The following is an 18,656-nucleotide window of genomic DNA, read 5'->3' as shown; positions in this document are numbered from 1 at the left end:
CAATATCTAAGTCTTATGAATATCTACAACTTTGTAGAAGGAACCGAAAGCTAATTCAGACCATAAATGTCCAATACATCAAAATAGGAAAACTAAACCTAATCCCAAGTCCACTAAAGAAGCCCAATAACTAAGGTCCAGTCCATCTGAGTCAACTAACGGTCAACGTCGGGTTAAATAGGTCAACTAACATTCGAAGTTAGTCAAAGGAGTCAAAGTATGGTCAAGGGTCAAGGTCAGGTCAACTGGTTCTGGTCAATACAAATGGTTAACTCGGTCAAGTCTGGTCTTGGTCTACTGAGTCCAACTGATCCAACTCATTCAGATATACTAAGTTAGACACACTGAATCGGTCAGACATCTGATTGAACAACAAAGCTTAAGGATAACCAACACTGTAGCGCCCGCAAGCTAGCAGCTGACTAGTCCAAGAGATTAACTGAATAAAGAGGCACTAAGAATTTAAACTAACTAATATTAACGATTTAATAAATAAATCTGCTTCAAAACTTAACCCAAAACTAGCCCCACTATGGAATATATAATACAAAAACTCCTCTCAGATGATAAAATACAATACTCATATGGTTTACAAATAGAATATACAACATAATACACATAGCCGAATTTAACCAACTAACGGACTCAACTCCTTGAAGCTTCCGCTGCGCAAATATGATTTGTCTTTGAAACTAAAAGTGGGAATGGGTGAGCACATCATCCCTAAAAGGGGTTCCCAGTAGAAATAACATTTAACTTTCAAGTAATCATTGTAATGATTTGGAAAACAATTCATGTTTTCCTAAAACACAAAAAGACAACCAATTTACAAAAATAAACAATCATGGTATATGGAACTAACTCCTTCTTCAAAACAATGAACATACTGGATGTCGACCAATTCCTTACACATCCTAATAGCATATATCGGTGTCGACCAATTTCTTACACACCTAATAGTATACATTGGTGTCGACCAATTCCTTCCACACCAATGTTGGTGTCGACCAATTCCTTCTACACCTAAAAACATATATTTGGTGTCGACCAATTCCTTACACACCAAATGAAGGAGCGTATCCTATATACTTCAGATGGAAATTCTCATTTCCAAAACAATTCATAAAGACAAACAAAGCATTACAATTCCTTTCCAAGCAATGGAAATATTAAAAGAATCAACAGTACTTTCGGAATTTAAAATAAAACAATGCATGGAATACACAATCAGGTAATGCATGAATTTGTTAACCATAAACTTTTGTAAAATAAAACAACAATAATCACAAAAGAGTTAAATGTAAATTTCCACCTCTTTTGATGAAAAGCCACGCCTACCTCGAGATCCACGATCCACTGGTTCATCCTTTGAATCGATCGTTGTTGATAACTAATTATTAATCACACAAGAACTCTAAGAATCTAGCCAAAATGGCTCACATAGGAATCAACAATTCTATCTAATATTTCTAGGCCCATTTAAGGTTCTACACCTTTTCATCATCTACTTTAACTCATGTAAGGGTTTACTAATCCGATTAGATTGGTTTTATAATCCATTAGCTAAATCTCATGAATGCCTACAACTTTGTAGAATAAGTCAAAGGCTAACTCGTATCATAAGGGGTCCAATTCATCAATTATAAGAAACTAGTCATAATCCCAAGTTACACAAGGATAGGCCCAACTGGTCAACTAAGGGTCAAACTGACGGTCAAGGTCAACTAACAGTAAACGTCAGTCAATAGAGTCAAGGTCAGGTTAAATGGTCAAGTAAGTCAAATCGGTCAAGTCCACTGAGTCAAGTCTGTTCAGGTCTAGTCACTGAGTCAAATCAGTCAGATAACTAAGTCAGGTGAGTCTAAATCAGTCAGACATCTGACTGGGATGAAAGGTTCATGGGAAAATCAATGGCTCAAGCCATTGATACAAATTCAACTCTAACACCAAATCAACTTCGATATATTCATTGTTATTCAAAAAGGTGTTGGTGTTCAGCTTGTTGGCTAGTTTGTCAACCAAAAGTTTTGTTTAAACTTTATAAAAAAATAAAAAAATAATTCACCGGTTAGAAAAAAATATATTCATTCAAAACAACTTTATAATTCGTTTACAATTGTAACTTCAGCTTACCTTCAGGTAGCAGATGCAAGACTCCACCGAGACCATCAATGACTCTACATCTACCAATACATATCGACTTAGCTCAATCACTAACATAAACTGCAGCTTCTACGCTTTTAATGTAATCACCCATAACACCTGCAATTGCATTCTCAACTCAGCACTACCCCCCAGTTATAATGTACATTCTTAAATCATTAACCGATACAATATACCTCCACCACCAATCATTTCAATTACTGTCTCAACCCAACTCTCTGTAACCCAAGATATAACTATCTTCAATCCATACACAGTTCAAATCCAAAGTACATCAACCTGTAAATACTTCTCTAAAATACCAACATCTCTGCCATCTCTTCATTGTCTCCACCAATATCTCAATTAGTATCAACTGTAATTCTCAGCATCACTATGTTATTAGCTTCATTCTCTATAATTCATCTCAATACCAAATCCTAAAGTTCAACCCCTACGTCATCTCAGTATTATCTCCATGTCAATCAAGACATACCTAAACTATAACCACAAATCCAATCCTATAAGATTCATTCATTCATCTCCATCATATATCCATTCCCCTGTATTTTCAACACAAAACTCAATTACCATCATTCACAAGTTCTCAAGATATCAACTCTTGTAGTTCTAATCCTATACAACATTCAGCTCATACCATCTACATCACCATTACATTATCACCACCACATTCAGTATTATAACCATCTTCATCTCATTCCATTTAACAACTCTAGTTCTACACACTAGAATTCCATTTCATTTCTTACAAAAGCACCTATTTCACAGCCCTGCCAACTTCATCATCTCACAGACAACACCAACACCTGTAATTTCCTAAATATAATTTAAAGATCCATATTCATACAACCACAACAACTCAACTTGAATATCAATATAAAGAATAATAACTTCACTAAATTTACATAGGAGGACAATTACATCAACACAATCCTCTTCAAGATCAATCCAAACATAAACATCTACTCTGTCTCAACCAATTCAACCACAAGAATCATCTCCTCTGTTTCTACTCACCCAAAGTCCTCAAGAAAAAACCTAATACCTCTAAGATATCAACTCGTCAACTGAGACATGATTTCACACGTAATCTCAGTCTAATTCGTTTAATTAACTCAATATCAATCTCAAATTACCCTCTTAAAACATCAAATTCATCTTCAATCGAATCTCAAAACCAAATTCAGAAACCCTAGTTCTCATTTCATCCCAAGTTAAATACAGAACTTCAATTGAACCTAAACCCATGATTTTTTATCAATAATATATTCACAATTCATCTTCTAAATCTTCTGAACATCAATAAGTTCTATAAACCCAAATTCTAACGGTAACAGCATCACTCATTCTTCTCCTGAGTTCAAATAACATCAATATCTCCACCAACAACCAACCCTTAACGATTCCCCTAAGTTTTTGATCTCAAAATCTTCACTTTTGATTCTCAAACTCTCAACAGAAGAAGAACAGGGGAAAAAGAAGCAGAAGAAGAGAGAAGAAGAAGAAAATAGAAATGAGCTTCTCTGCTCAACTTGGCTAGAGATAAGGCCGGCCAGGATTGTCAAAATCACCCGACCAAAAGATAAGGGCTGACAAGTCGGTTAACTGTAAAATTATTATTTTTCCCTTCAAACAAATTTGATAATATCCTCTTCGTCCGGTGTCCGAATGACACGTTCGAGTATCCCATCTCGCATAACTTTTCCAGAACTATTCAATGATACTAGTTTCGTATCTATATCGTTGTTAGATTAATTCCTATTAACTAACATTCATGTGAAACTAATCGAGTAAATAGCGACTAAGACGTCTCTTGACTAATCTAATATCGTCATTGACGTGCTTGAGGGTCCTTACACTATGAAGGTTAAAGAACAAGAAGAAAATTTGCAACACTCTGCAAAAACTTCAAACTTAAAGCCAAATTGAAGAAGAAGTTATTACACTGCGAGCATTGTGGAAATGGAGATCACGAATACAAACATTTTCCACAGATAATCAGTGGATACTCAAAGCCCGGTTGCAGGAGTTTTATGCATTTATGCACTTCTACTGAAGAATGCACATATGGAAGGAATTTCTGGAAATGACCTATGTGTTTTTTGGTGAGTGGGATGATTAAAATTGATGGATAAATCGATTCACTATGATATTATGTTGTTTAGTTTGGTGTTTATTTTGTGTTATGATTATCCAAACCAAAAAACCAAACATGTGGATGTCTTCACATTTGCACCATCAATATCATAACTAATTTAAACCTTTCTTATAAATAAGAACATACTAATTGGATTAAACAACTACGTCAATTCTCGTCCTCATTTAATGACGGGGTGGTTGAATTCCTAGGGCGATGTAGGGATAAAATCTATTAAGCACCCTAATAATGTTGAAACAAGCTTGGAAGTCGAAAGGTCCACCATGAGATACTTCCCACATCGCTAGTGTTCTGGGTTCTACTTCAACTTCAGCTTCACCCCGTCGAGTTTATTTTTGTGATTCTGCATTAGTTGAGATACAAATGCTGATACATGAAGATTAATTACACTAAAACTATGCGAAAATCCGTCAGAATCACGCCCATAAATGTTCCCCGTTTCAGCGGCAAACATTCTATAAACTTTCTCCTAGAAACACAACTTCGATTCGGTTACATTCTCATTGATAGCATCTTATATTTGAAAAACAAAGGCTCTACAAATAGCTAAATCCTCTTGTTGGAAGAATCTAACACCACGAACTTTGGGAGGCGTTTTTGTAGATAATTTGAGAGTGAAGAGATTTAGGATGTGTAGAATATGTGAATTTGGAGTTGAAATGATGAGTATTTATAGAACTCCTAGCAGTTGGATGATAATATTTTTCAACCGTCCAGATTTAGTCGTTGGTGGTTTTGGGTCACACGCTGGAGGCTGTACTAGAGCCACTTGCGTTTGTGGAAAAACCGACATGTTTTGGATCACACGCCAGCGTGTTTGGTGCCGCTACGCTGTTGCCCATCAAGCGCACGCCTAATCTACGAACGCACTCAATAAACCCTCAAATTTATTGGTTTGCCCATCCGTTTTTCAAGTTTGTTGAGTCCATAGTGGGAGAAAAGTTCATTCCATAGGAACTTCTCTAAGAGCTTATAAAATACCAAATGATATTAGATTTCTTCCATAAAGAACCCATTAAAAAAATAAAAAAAGGGCCAAGGCGCACGAATCGTGTAGTGTATGTGCGCAAGGCACAAAAAATGTGCGCCAATATTCTTTATTTCAAAAAAAAAATATCTCCTTGGTCCCCATAGGCATGCCTAGGGGCTACGTAAGGAGGCTTGATGCCTCACCTAGCACCTCACACAACATATGTCTGAAGTACATTTTGTCGTATAGATTTGAAGTACATTTTGTCGTATCACGATATAGTGAGGTGTTGATAAATACGAAACTCGAGGTTGTTTTTTTTTTATTTTAAATGTTTTCCTTCGTGCAAATAATATATGTTTAAATGCACTTATAGTCTATTTTTAGGCTAAAATGAAAAAGTGATAATAACCTTTTACAAAACAAAGGGAGTACATAAGCAAGATTAATTGTCACCTGAACTGGAATTTTTTTTTACAACTCAAGATAATTACATGAAAATTTGCTAAACATATTTCATTGTTTGTTTTCCAATGTCGCGAAATCATTAATTTGTTTATTGTACTTCAGTTTCTTTTTTAATATCTTTCGGAATTATTATTATGACAAGAAAAGAAGAATAATAAGATATAATAAACATAACAACTTCATAATGATTTCGAATTTACTTATTTTTCTGATAATATTTGAATCGGAAATTTCAAATCGTATGAACCTAACAGGGAATACAAATTTGTTTGGAAGTATATCAATTCCTTACTAAGGGCAATTCCTGTGGAAATGTTCAAATGAAATTTTTTGCTGAGTCAGGTGGATGGTCAAACAAGATTTTGCATTATGGAAAAGAAGTGGGCGGTTGACCACCCGGACGAAGTTCCAGCGCTGGGGCTCCTGGTAGAAACGCGAGCGAGCGCAGCAGAGCCGCCGGAGTTTGAATCAAGACCGCCAACGGCTACTTTAAAACGGTCACCGGAATAGCTAGTTTCTACCTCCATAAATACGGCTCGAGTTCGATCTCACAAATTCACAAAAATCATTCATCCGATCAATCTTTTCTTAATTTCAATTTCAATTTCTTTCAATTTTTAACCATAAATTCTGATTTTGATTCTTCTGAGGAAGATACGGAGATGGATGAAATGTTGTATGAAGAAGAGGAAGAAATGTGTATGGAATTTTTGTGTCAAATGGATGAAGATGCAGATAGAAGAAGGCGAAATTTTATGTTGCAATTATAATCCGGGATCATACCAAAACCTTTAGATCCATATGAAGTTGCGACTAGAAGATGGACGTGGAGAGATTTACATTTTTACCACGAAAAGATAATGCATGATTATTTTAATCATGATTGTGTCTATTCCGATGAGGATTATTTTAATTTTATGATTATTTCAGCGACGATTCCGCATGGGTCGCAACTTGACGCAAAGGATTATTGTCGAGCTTTGTCAGGTACAACCTTTATTTAATTATCAATATGATGCACGACATGTACGAGGCTTTAGTCCCGAACAAAAGTTCAATGCGGCCCTACGTATACTATGTTACGGGGTACCAACAGATTCCACGGATGACTACATCCGTATTGGGAAAACAACCGCCTTTAGTTATCTAAAATTGTTTTGTGAAACAATAGTCGAGCATTTTGGTCCAACCTTTTTAAGAAAGCCTACTCATGAAGATGTTCAAAAAATAACTGAAGAAACACTGCGAGGGGTTTTCCAGGAATGCTAAGTAGTCTTGACTGCATGCAATGGACGTGTCATGCATGTCCGGTTGAATGGGCAGGCCAATATAAGGGTAATTATCCAAAAACAATTGTAATTTTGGAAGCTCCAGCTAGCTATGATTGTTGGTTTTGGCTAGGGCTGTCAACGGATGAAATTTCGTTGGATTTTCACCAATCCGATTCTGATATGCTAAGTGTTATTGGAATTCCGAAATCCGGTAACATCCGACGGAATTTTAAAATTCGAATGCGATTCCGATAGGTTAACTTATCGGAAGTCCGATAAATTCCGGTAATTCCGAAAAATATGAAAAAATTGGGTTAAAGGGATTAAAAATTACTAATCCGGTTAGAAATTCCGATAATTTTGAATAATGCATGATAATTTCTAAGAATACAATTTCCAATAGTCAACATCTTTATCCTAGAGGTAGGAAATTACTAATACATTCCTATGTGTTATCGGATGTCGGAACTTAACAATCGGATGGGGTCTAATCCGATTCCGTTACGTTAAGGAGAAAAAATCCGATAAGAATTCCGATCCGACATCCGATATCCGATATAACGGATAAAATCCTATAGGATCATGAATTTTCGGAAACGGATTTTGGACTATTATTGACAGGCCTAGTTTTGGCATGCCTTTTTTGGACTCCCGGGTTTAAATAACGATCTCAACGTTTTGTATAAGTCACCATTGTTTGAAGATCTTAAGAATGGGATCGTACTGCACTGTAATTTCACCATCAATAGTCATCACTATACTCAGCGTTATTATTTAGCAGACGGAATCTATCCAGAATTGCCAACTATGGTTCAAGCTTATAGTCAGGTAGGTTTTGGACCGACGTCTTCGAAGGATATGAAGTACTTTAACACCCAACAAATAAAATGCAGAAAGGATGTTGAATGCGCCTTTGGCATACTGAAAAAGAAGTTTGCCATCATAGCTGGGTCGGCATGCTTTTTTGATCTTCAAGAAATGAACAAAATTATGCTGACTTGTATCATTCTGCATAACATGGTCATTGGAGAAACCAGGCGTGACCCAACCTGGACTAGTTTTCCAGTTGAATATTTGAGGCCGAATCTTGTGGTGGAGCATGGGCGTCCGACAAGAGAATATAGACTTTCCACAGACAGACTCCAAAACCGGGAATCTATGGACAACTAAGACAAGATCTAACTAAGCAAATTTGGGCTTTAAAAGGAGAAAGAGACGATGCGCGGGGGTGAGGCAGAAGGAGAGGCAGGTAGATGTTATTTTCAATTTAGTGTTGTTGTTTATTTTAATTAATATATTTTTTAATTTAGAGTTGTTTGTTTAAAAGACTACACTTAAGTTAAAATTGAGGCAATTATATTAAAAGTAATTTTAAATAAACGAGTATAATTAAATTAAACTTAACTAAACAAGAATTAAAATCAGTTATTAAGACTGTATTCATCTTCGTTTTCTTCTGAGGCATCATCTTTGTCTTCTTCCACATTCACATATTGCCCAGTTTGTTGAGGGACTTTTTCAGGGATTTGTTGTTGTTCCGAAGCGACTTGTTGTTGTTCGGCCGCATCCATTTCTTTAGTCCATGCAGCAAGTTGTTGTTCATTCATTATTGAAGTGTTCAAGGAGAATAAATTGTTTAGCTTACAATCACTGTAGTATTTTTCTCGTGAAAGACGACTTTGTTCGTTGATTATTTATAGCAATGCCACGGTCCCTGGCTCTATATGCTTCTATCTGCATCTCGAATTCCTTGTGATCAGCATAGTTGAACTCGCTTGAACCTCCTTCTAATGCTCGTTGGGCTGCGTCTCTCGCTTCTTTTGCAGCTTTCTGACCACATCCTCTTCTTCTCTTGACGTTGGTGTTAACGTCTAGATTAGTGTTGTGTTGTTCCTGACTACTTGGAGATCCAGTTCCATCATGTGAGGAAGAAGGCCCTCCATTCTGAAAATCCTGCGAGATTGGACCATGTGGTGATCTTCCAGGCACTTGATTACCTTCCATCAAGTGTGGGTTAAACTTGTTAAGCACCCTCAAAATGGTGAAACAAGTTTCATGTTAGAAGCTCGATTTGTGGGATCTTTGTCACTCTTCCCGACATCTTCCTTCCACATCTGGTTCGCCTTCACCACTTCTTATGTTGTGCCACATTTGAGTGATCAAAGATACATATTCACTTAGGGCTGCTCAAATTGCGTGAAAACGATGACACAACCCATCGGCATCAAGTCTATTGGTGTTACCAGTTTCTTCACAAAATTTTTGTAAAATCTTATCATAAAAAGTTTTTTTCCGTGATAAATACCATTGATTTCATCTAATGTATATAATACATAATTTCTGCAAAGTGACTCGTCTTCATCCATCGTATACTTGATACCACGAATTCTTGTGTTTCTTGGTTGTGATTGTAGTGCATTTTGTTGTGTTTCCTATTGTGTTTGTTGTTGTGTTTGTTGTTGTGATCATTGTTGTGAGGATGCCATATTTGTTAGAAATGAAATTTATAGAGATGAGATTTTTTCTGGTGGATTGAGTTAGATATGAATAGTTTTGTTTGAAAAAAAAATTAGAGATGGTATGAAATTGTGTAATTTTGAGGTAGTGATGAAGAAGTTGTGAGTTTTAAGTCTGGAGATGAACTGAATTTATAGGAAAACAAAAAGGAGCAACAGCCGTTGGATGGAAGAAGCTGTTGGCGCTTTTATGAAAAACGCGGTGCGTTTAGAAAAAAACACGGGCGTCGGAAGTAACATCGGGCGTTGGAAAGACAAGCGCCAGCGTTTTGGGATCACGCGCCAGCATTGGTACCAAGCTCGCCCGGTCTTACATCACGCGCACGCTACATATTCCATCTCACTCAACAAACCAACAAATATGTTGGTTTGTATATCCATTTTTCATGTTTGTTGAGTCCATAGTGGGATCAAAATCAACAAATTCTTGTTTTGTTGAGTCCATAGAAAGTGTTCTGATAGACGTTTCGTCTTCTATAAGTTTTGGTCCACCCCAAACAAAATGGTACCTCCTTCTATTACCGGTGATGAAAAATCTAATCTACAAAATCCTCTTGGATCCTATTAAGAAAATCTCAAATCTACAAATTTCTAAACAAGTTTTAAGACATGGGAACATGTCTCCCAAGTATTTATGCAAACCCGTGTGGGTGTTGTTTTAGGACATGCCAGACTGTGGGTGTATGACTATGTCCAATCCAATGAAGCAGCAGGCTAGATATTAATTTTAGAGAGAGTGAGAATGTGTGTGAAAAAGAAAGAAGAAGAAAAAGACTTGTTATTATGCTGTGGGGATTTGATACCTCTCTTTAGACTGTTTTCTCTTTAATCATTTCCACAGCTTTGTTGACTAAAAGACATGAGAAATGAACCCTCTTTTCCCTTTATTCATTTCCCATTTTTGTCACTCACAATGGAAACCAAAACCAAACACAACTCATAACTTATCATAATTAATAATCATAAATACCAGGAATAATTGTATGTAAATCCAAAATCTAATTAGATACAGCCGCAGTCACGAGCAGCCGCAAAAGTTTGTCTAGAACTTGTTAAAGAAGGAAATCGGACAAAAGGCAGCCTAACAAATCATGTAGCAGGAAATTACCGGATTCTTTTTTCTTTTAAGTTTAATGTGGATGCTTCTTTCTGTTATGATACTAATTTAGCCGGCACTGGTTGTGGTTTTACGTGATGAGGCTGAATATAGAACAGTCGGGGCATCAGGGGACCTTCTCTGAAAATTGCTCAACACCGAAAAAAGCTGAATGTAGAACCGTACGAGAAGCTTTATTTTGGGCCAAAGATTTCCAGTTCAAGTGAGTTCTTTTTGAAGCAGATGCAGAATTAGTAACAAATACAACTATCTTCGTTTCAAGAAAAAGTGATGCTTTCACTTTTCTTTTGAGAAAAAAAAAATGTGAAAGTATCATTTTTTTCGAAACAGATACAGAATAACAAAAAAAAAAAATCAAATTCATACCGTATGCAACAAGCAAGGTAAGACTTGAAAGAGCACTTAATGAGAATGAAAGAAAACACATACACGCACCCTTTAGTAGTAAATGAGATTTTTGTTTTGGTGGAATGCTAGTAAAATAATGTTGTTTCCCGCATAAACAGAAAAACAGAGAGGTGGAAAGATGGAGACCCCACGAGTCAGTCATTCTGTCTAGCGTTGAATTCGGTCGGCATTTGATGTCTTAAACCAAATCCCCCCTCTCCTCTTCTGTTACTTCTTCTCTATCTCTCTTCTTCTTCCGCAAATCTCGCGCCGGTGTGAGACGAGGAGAGAAGAGAGATAGAGAAAAAAAACAGAGAAATTCCAAGGCAAAAAAAAAAAACTCGAATAAAATTCAAATTCAGGGTTTAAGAAATTGAATCAGACAGGGCATGATTGGCCGTTGAATGGGGTGTGTCAATACGAAACAGGCAGTCTCTGTCACGCCTGCTTTCGATTATTCCGGTGGCGGAGGAGGAGGGGGGGAGATATTAGCTTCATCACTTCGTAACAGAGCTGCTTCTTCTATTGGTATTGGAATTCAGAATAATGAGAAATTGTTATTGGAGGAATTAGATAGGAAATCAACGACAGCTGAAATATTATTACGTGATTGTAATAATAATGATTCGAGAAGAAGCAAATCATCGTCTAAATCAACGAAATCGCATAAATCGACGAAATCGAATGAGAATAATAATAATGTGAGATTGGGGAATTTGCAGAGATATGTCAAAGGTGAACAGATTGCTGCCGGTTGGCCTGCTTGGCTTAGTGCCGTTGCTGGTGAAGCTATTCAGGGATGGGTTCCTCTTAGAGCTGATTCTTTCGAAAAATTGGAAAAGGTAAGGCCTTTTAAATTTTTCAATTTCATTTCATTTCATTTGTTCCGATTTGATTGTGGTGCGTCATTTTGATCAATGTTGCCCCATTGTTGGATTTTATTTTAATTTTGTGATTTCCGGTGCAATGAGAAATTGTGGGATGAAGTTGTCAATTGTGGGATGAAGTTGTCAATTGTGGGTACTGACAGAAAGTTTGCAAATTGCAATTGTAGATTGGGCAAGGTACATACAGTAGTGTGTTCCGAGCGCAAGACCTTGACACTGGCAAAATAGTTGCGTTGAAGAAGGTTCGGTTCGATAATTTCGAGCCGGAGAGCGTCAGGTTTATGGCGCGTGAAATTATGATACTTCGGAGGCTAGACCATCCCAACATTATCAAATTGGAAGGGATTATTACGTCTCGGTTGTCATGTAGTATATATCTTGTCTTCGAGTATATGGAACATGACCTTGCTGGGCTATCAACCTGCCCTGACATCAAATTCAGTGAAGCACAGGTTTGTTCATGTCCATTTTGCTTTCACCATCGTCCACTGATTGCTCAAATGTATGTATGGGTCCATGACTTGAAGTAGTCTACTTGCAAATGTTGTGCAGGTTAAGTGCTATATGCACCAGCTGCTATCTGGCATTGAGCACTGCCATTCCAGGGGCGTAATGCATCGTGACATTAAAGGGTCTAATCTTTTGGTTAATAACGAAGGGATTTTGAAGGTGGCTGATTTTGGCCTGGCAAATTTCTTTAACCCTGGTTACAGGCAACCATTAACTAGTCGAGTTGTGACTCTATGGTATCGCCCTCCGGAACTTCTGCTAGGATCCACGGAATATGGAGCAACAGTGGATTTATGGAGTGTTGGCTGTGTCTTTGCTGAACTTTTCATGGGGAAGCCTATTCTGCAGGGGAGAACCGAGGTGAAGACATGAAATGTTTGTGATGCAACTTCAGTTTCATCAATATTGCAATCCAAAGCACTAAATGAAGTTCTTATTCTAACTCGATCGCGTTTTTTCTATAGGTGGAACAGTTGCACAAAATTTTCAAGCTGTGTGGTTCCCCTCCAGAGGAGTATTGGAAAAAATCGAAACTGCCTCATGCAACTATTTTCAAGCCCCAGCATCCTTATGAGAGTAGTATTCGAGAAACCTTAAATGAACTGCCGCGAACAGCCTTGAGTCTGATAGAAACTTTTCTTTCGGTAGAACCATATAAACGTGGTAATGCCTCCTCCGCTCTTGCATCTGAGGTAAGTGTTTGCAGAATTCTATGTACCTAGTGCTCAGAAATCCTATTCAGGATTATTACTTTTTCTCTTACCCATTGCTATCCATCCAATTGCAGTATTTCTCAACTAAGCCTTATGCATGTGATCCATCAACCTTGCCAAAGTACCCTCCTAACAAAGAGATTGATGCAAAAAGTCGCGAGCAGGCACGAAGGTAAGAGTTTAAGGCTTATTCAGTTTCCTGTAAGCCAGAAACCGCAAGATGGTTCAAAAGTCAGTTAGGCTCCTACTTAGCATGCAACCTTTGTAACTCTCGTGTTACTGGTGTTCCAGGAAGAAAGCTGGGCGTGGGCGTGGTGGAGCTGAAGCAAGAAGATCGACAAAAGCGGGTAAAACCTTGCGAGAATTGAATGGACAGAGTAAACCAGTTGCACCAATAGAGGTACTAGTTCTCTCTAATTTACTTACACCCATTATCTGGTTCATGGTGTACTTAAGAATAACCCATTGGCTAATCGATGTTTGAACCTTCAGGAGGGCCAAGTTAAGAAGTCACAAGCTTTAACTGACACTGATGGTGCTAACCCAAACATCCGAAAGGAAAATGCCATTATGAAAGAATGTGGGGAGCCTCTCAAGCCATCAACTAATACTGCTCAAGATGCTTCCCATGTAAAGAATGCATCCCAAGGGGATATTCCTTTTTCGGGGCCACTGGAAATGATGGCACCTAGTGGCTTTGCGTGGGCAAAAAGGAGAAAAGAAGATGCAGTATCAACAAGATCACATACTAGGTCTAGTTCCAAAATTCAAGTCCCTGATGCATTAGATCCCTCTAATGTGTCCCATAAGAAAACTGTTTCTGATTCTGTATGTCAAGAGAGTGGGAGTAGTTTACTTGACTCAACTGTCGATTCAAAACGCCACGACTCGTACGAGGTGGCTAAGCGTGTGATGCGCAAACAATGGACACATCTGGATCGTCCTGATTCTTTTGATGAATCAGCATACCATTCTCATGATCTGGCGGCAGCACTGTATCAAAGAGAGGAAATGGTAGCTGTACAATGCAACATGGTAAGCTTTTGTGACCATGTACAACCTACAATTACTTTCCTTGTCTACTTCATCGGGTTTATACTAACTTCACATATTGCCTCCGTAAATAGATGCAGGATGGCCAGGAAGAAGGAGAGATGGTTGAGTTCTCCGGGCCATTGTTATCTCAAGCACATAGAGTCGATGAGCTATTGGAAAAACGTGATCGCCATATACGTCGAGCAGTCCGAAAATCATGGTTCCAAAGAGGTAGGGAGAATTAAATTCTAAAACTCTTAATTTTACAGATTTGTGGTATGCCTTGAATCTGATCCGGTCTAAGTTTGTAAATGTTGGATGTTCATTGCATATTTCGATTTGAGCCTGCTCTTTTCTATAACCATAGCATTTTTCTGTCTTCTGATAGTGCTTACACTACTTCATTCTCGTATTTTGTCAGGGAAAAAGAATGAGAAGTAGCTGTCTGTACCTGCCTAAATTCTCAGCGCCATAAACCTTCAACAGACTTGATGTTCATCTGTAATAATCGTCGAAAAAGAAAAATTGTACAAGTGAATCAAACCCAAACGTAATGAAAGAATCAGATGGGGGTGATTATCAATATGAAGAATGCGAGTAACTAGCAGACAACAAAATTTTGACAACCAAAGGTTGTGGCAAGTCAATGAGAGCAGCATAATCAAATGAAACTGGGGGTAAGCTATTGAAATAGAAAAGAAATGGGTCTCTCATATGTGTTTTACAAACTCTTTCTAAAGCTGATTTATTTGCAACTAAAAGGTTGTCAATTGATGTATAGCAGTATTTAAGCATGGTTCCAGCATTATATAGATTAGCTTTTGTTTGTTTTCTTGTATATGGCCAAACTTCAAAAAGAGAAACAAAAAGGAAAAAAAGATTTTGGATCACTCTTCTTGGAACTTCTATCCCAATAACACCACAAATCAGAAAAACAAGACAAGTGCAGAGAGAAAATAGTATTTTGTTGCTCAACTGTGGTGTACATGTAGTTTGTTCTCATTCAGAACTCACAAAAATAAAAATATAAGAACTGCTTCCGGAGGAACAGCTCTAGAATCGAAATTCCCTGACATTCTCATGATGAACGAAGAGCAAAAAACAAGGGACAGCAATCTATGAACAACAGCATGCTAACACGCAGAGGCAACAGTCCGCTAAAAACCATCATAAAAGTCATGCTAACAGCGATATGAGAAATAAACATCTAGATAAATCCAGCATATATAAATCTGGTTTCTCGTTTTTGCAAAAGACAGAATAGTAAAATAAATCTCAAAACTAAAAAACTGTTTGTGACAAAATGTTTCTCTTCTCTAGATCAGCTACAGAACTACAGAGGGTCATAAGAAAATCTTTCGAACTACAAGAACAAGAACCAGACAACTTAGTTGTTACGTTGAGCTTGCTCCTTGGCCAACACTCTTTCCTTTGCTTTGGATTTTGCTTGCGACTTTGATCCCATAATACCACCTCCCCATTTCTTTCTGTGCTCATCAAACTTGTCGTTAAAGTTGGCCTGGATATTAAGCAAACCAAAAGGTGTTAGTTCAGAGGGAAATAAATATGAATAGTCAATCAAAATTATAACCAAGTAATATAGTTGCCATCACCTTAATTGCCTCCACAATCTTGCTAAAGTCCATCTTATCTTCATTCTTAACTGAGGTCAAGCACAATGCTGAGGCAGTTTTCTTGTGGACGATCTGTTCAAAGTGAAATGAAGCCAGATGACTTATTTATATAAATATTTATGATGAGCAATAGCAGATTCTGTAAAATGATCATACAGCTATCTACAGATAGGACAAGAAGGAACTGACCGCTCCAAGACGGGCCTTGCCCTTCACAATAGCATAGGGGATCTCCATTTTACGGCACAAAGCAGGCAGCCAAACAACAAGCTCAATTGGGTCGACATCATGGGCAATAACCACCATTTGGGCCTTGTTCTGGATGAATTAATAAAATGGATAAGAATATGCACAAGCCAGGAATATAAGATACAGATAGCATACAAAATATAAGCATCGCAACAATATAATGACTGTCCAATATCAGTCCCTTATGTTATGTAGGATACACTTAGTTACTGAAAATTACAAAGCACTTTCATGACAAAACATCTGGATTTACATCATCTACTACACGAATTTCAGATGTAAATGTACCTCGATACTTATACTAAAAGATAGAAATTGATGTATAGATTCAGTAACATGCAACGAAACATCTAAGCATTTTTTCCAACAACAGCAAAAGAGGAGGATCGTGAGAAAAAATACCTGTTCAATGAGGTAGGTAATGTGGTTAAGTCCGTATTTGACAACAATGGGTTTCTTTGCCTCGACGGTCTTTCCCTCAGACTCAGCCTGTGCCCTTTTCAAAAGCCTTTCCTTCTTGGCAGCCTTGTCTTCAGGTCTGTATTTAAGCAACATCTTGAATAGATTTGTTGCTGCACAAATAAAACAATAACACATTGAGTAAAACAAAAATCAACCACAAATATGTCTAAAACCATCGACAAAGGAAACAGATATATATACCTAGGTTCTTGTCTAGGGTCTTTGTGAACTGGTTCAAAGCTGGTGGAACCTTCAACCTTTGCTTCAAAATCCTCCTTTGACGTTGAATACGAACAACCTTGGGCCATTTGACAAACCTATGCAAATCCTTCTTGGGAGGTAATGCACCACCAATTCCAAATTGCTTTGGTCGCCTCTCGAACAAAGGGTTTACAACCTTCTCCTGTAACACCAAAACATAAATAAATTAGTTTGGACAGCAATACTATTAACAATATAAACCACATGATTCAAAGAAGCATTGCTGCTGACTATTCACTTTCAAAGCACTGACAAGGTTATCCCCTGATATAACACATAGGAGAAGACAAATAAAACCATTCTGTAGTATGAACTATGAAAATCATCTCTCTACCTATTTCAGCTGTCAAAAACATAATACTCAATTTCTAGGGTTTACCAACACAACCCTTAAATCCAATTCTCCAGAACATCTAGTCATCGAAGTAAATAACTTCACAGAATCTCATATAACCAATATCAACCCCCTTCAGGGTTTGACATTGATTACAAGATTCTCTGAAGTTATGCACCACAAAACACAGAAAAATACTAATAATACATGATAAACATAAAGAGACATGGAGATACACAATATCTGGATAAACTTCACACCATTTTTAAAGCAAAATACTAAAACTAAGAGATTACAACAACTTACACTCTTCTTCTTTGCTGCTACTGGAGTTTTAACACCTTTCTTGGGAGCCTGCAATAAACATTAAAACCAACAGATTAGTCTAGATTTCATGAACAAAACAATGACGAAAACAAAAAAGAGGAAGAAATGGTGATAACAAGTTGAAGATCTTGGATAAAAATGAAAACCATGAAAGTGAAAACCCTAATAGGAGGAGGGATTCAGATCGAGCTGAGATCTTCAATATCAGAATAGAAACAGAGAGATATGGGGATAGAGAGAGAGAGAGAGAGAGAGAGGGAGGGAGAGTACCATTGCTGCTGCAGGTTGGAGATGGTTCTGAAGAAGAAGGGAGGCGCTTACAGATGATAGAAAGAAAAAGAAAAACTTCTAGGGTTTATCCCATTTATTTCAACACGAATCGGGAGAGTATGGAGAAGTCCATCACCCCTTTTCATACCCGGCCCAATATTCTAGATAATTTCATTAGTCTTGGGCTTCTGGCCTGTTTAAGTTAGCCATCGAGATCCAAGTGGATTCTACAACGAATTCGACCACATGCGGATTTTATAGGGGTAGTCAAATAAGATTTCTACAGACTTTCGTAAATTTTTTAGGATAATAATTTTGATCTCGCATTGTGAGTTTACAATTAAACTAGCGTCTTCAATAAAACGCTGAAACAAATAGAGTTACGTTGTGCTAACATATTTCAATATCTTCAAATGAAAACCAGACCACCATTATATATAGGTGAAAGTCTTTACACACGATTATATGAGTTCTTTCCACACCACCATTATATGAGTTCTTTCCACTAAGAAACTCTACGTAAACACAAATACATTAAGTTAGTGACCCACTATCTAACATGCTTAGTAGTTTAACAAGCAACTAACAATTAACACGTCCGAGGACTAGTCACACATGGTTAACACACGACAAAGTTTACGTTCGTGTAAACATTGTAGTTTGAGTTTAATCAAAACTCCAATAATATATATATATCATCCTAAAGGTGGTGAAGGTGCTGGTTCATATTTGAACTCACGCTACGAGATTAAAATACTTTTCGATTTTTTATTCGAACGACTTTCCGGGATTTTCTAAAAATATCGAGATTTCTATTAATTTTCTAAGAGTATTTTAAAGAATCTTTGTGACTTGTAGATCCAAGAAAAAAAAAAGATTTGGAAAGAGTCTCTTTGATCTACAGAGACAAAAAGAAAAAAAAAA

At 37.3% G+C, this 18,656-nt stretch overlaps 2 protein-coding genes across 2 annotated transcripts; one reads left to right on the top strand and one right to left on the bottom strand.

The window, feature by feature from the left end:
• Window positions 1-11,279: 11,279 nt before the first annotated feature.
• LOC113299855 (protein IMPAIRED IN BABA-INDUCED STERILITY 1-like) lies at window positions 11,280-15,085 on the top strand. The gene is made up of 9 exons (XM_026548955.1): window positions 11,280-11,892; window positions 12,105-12,389; window positions 12,490-12,807; window positions 12,912-13,139; window positions 13,235-13,332; window positions 13,452-13,560; window positions 13,653-14,195; window positions 14,288-14,426; window positions 14,617-15,085. The coding sequence occupies exons 1-9, from the start codon at window positions 11,455-11,457 to the stop codon at window positions 14,634-14,636; spliced, it is 2,178 nt and encodes a 725-aa protein (XP_026404740.1). The 5' UTR covers window positions 11,280-11,454; the 3' UTR covers window positions 14,637-15,085.
• Window positions 15,086-15,347: 262 nt separating this feature from the next.
• Window positions 15,348-17,832, bottom strand: LOC113299856 (60S ribosomal protein L7a-1-like). Its single transcript, XM_026548956.1, has 7 exons — window positions 17,733-17,832; window positions 17,442-17,489; window positions 16,742-16,943; window positions 16,481-16,650; window positions 16,019-16,147; window positions 15,809-15,901; window positions 15,348-15,714 (listed from the first exon to the last, which is right to left on the bottom strand). The coding sequence occupies exons 1-7, from the start codon at window positions 17,733-17,735 to the stop codon at window positions 15,583-15,585; spliced, it is 777 nt and encodes a 258-aa protein (XP_026404741.1). The 5' UTR covers window positions 17,736-17,832; the 3' UTR covers window positions 15,348-15,582.
• Window positions 17,833-18,656: the final 824 nt, after the last annotated feature.

The sequence above is a fragment of the Papaver somniferum genome, chromosome 7, assembly GCF_003573695.1.
Source record: "Papaver somniferum cultivar HN1 chromosome 7, ASM357369v1, whole genome shotgun sequence".
In the NCBI taxonomy this organism is placed as follows: domain Eukaryota; kingdom Viridiplantae; phylum Streptophyta; class Magnoliopsida; order Ranunculales; family Papaveraceae; genus Papaver; species Papaver somniferum.
Note: the sequence above shows the minus strand (reverse complement) of the source record. Positions and strands in the feature narration are given on the sequence as shown.

What these genes read in the sequence shown, in the direction of transcription:
- LOC113299855 (XM_026548955.1), top strand. Translation starts at nt 11,455, where the DNA reads ATGGGGTGTGTCAATACGAAACAGGCAGTCTCTGTCACGCCTGCTTTC. An exon ending in CTTTCGAAAAATTGGAAAAG is followed by an intron (nt 11,893 to 12,104) that starts GTAAGGCCTTTT and finishes TTGCAATTGTAG; the next exon opens with ATTGGGCAAGGTACATACAG. An exon ending in CCTCCGCTCTTGCATCTGAG is followed by an intron (nt 13,140 to 13,234) that starts GTAAGTGTTTGC and finishes ATCCAATTGCAG; the next exon opens with TATTTCTCAACTAAGCCTTA.
- LOC113299856 (XM_026548956.1), bottom strand. An exon ending in GACCCTAGACAAGAACCTAG is followed by an intron (nt 16,651 to 16,741) that starts GTATATATATCT and finishes TTATTTGTGCAG; the next exon opens with CAACAAATCTATTCAAGATG. An exon ending in TTACCTACCTCATTGAACAG is followed by an intron (nt 16,148 to 16,480) that starts GTATTTTTTCTC and finishes TAATTCATCCAG; the next exon opens with AACAAGGCCCAAATGGTGGT.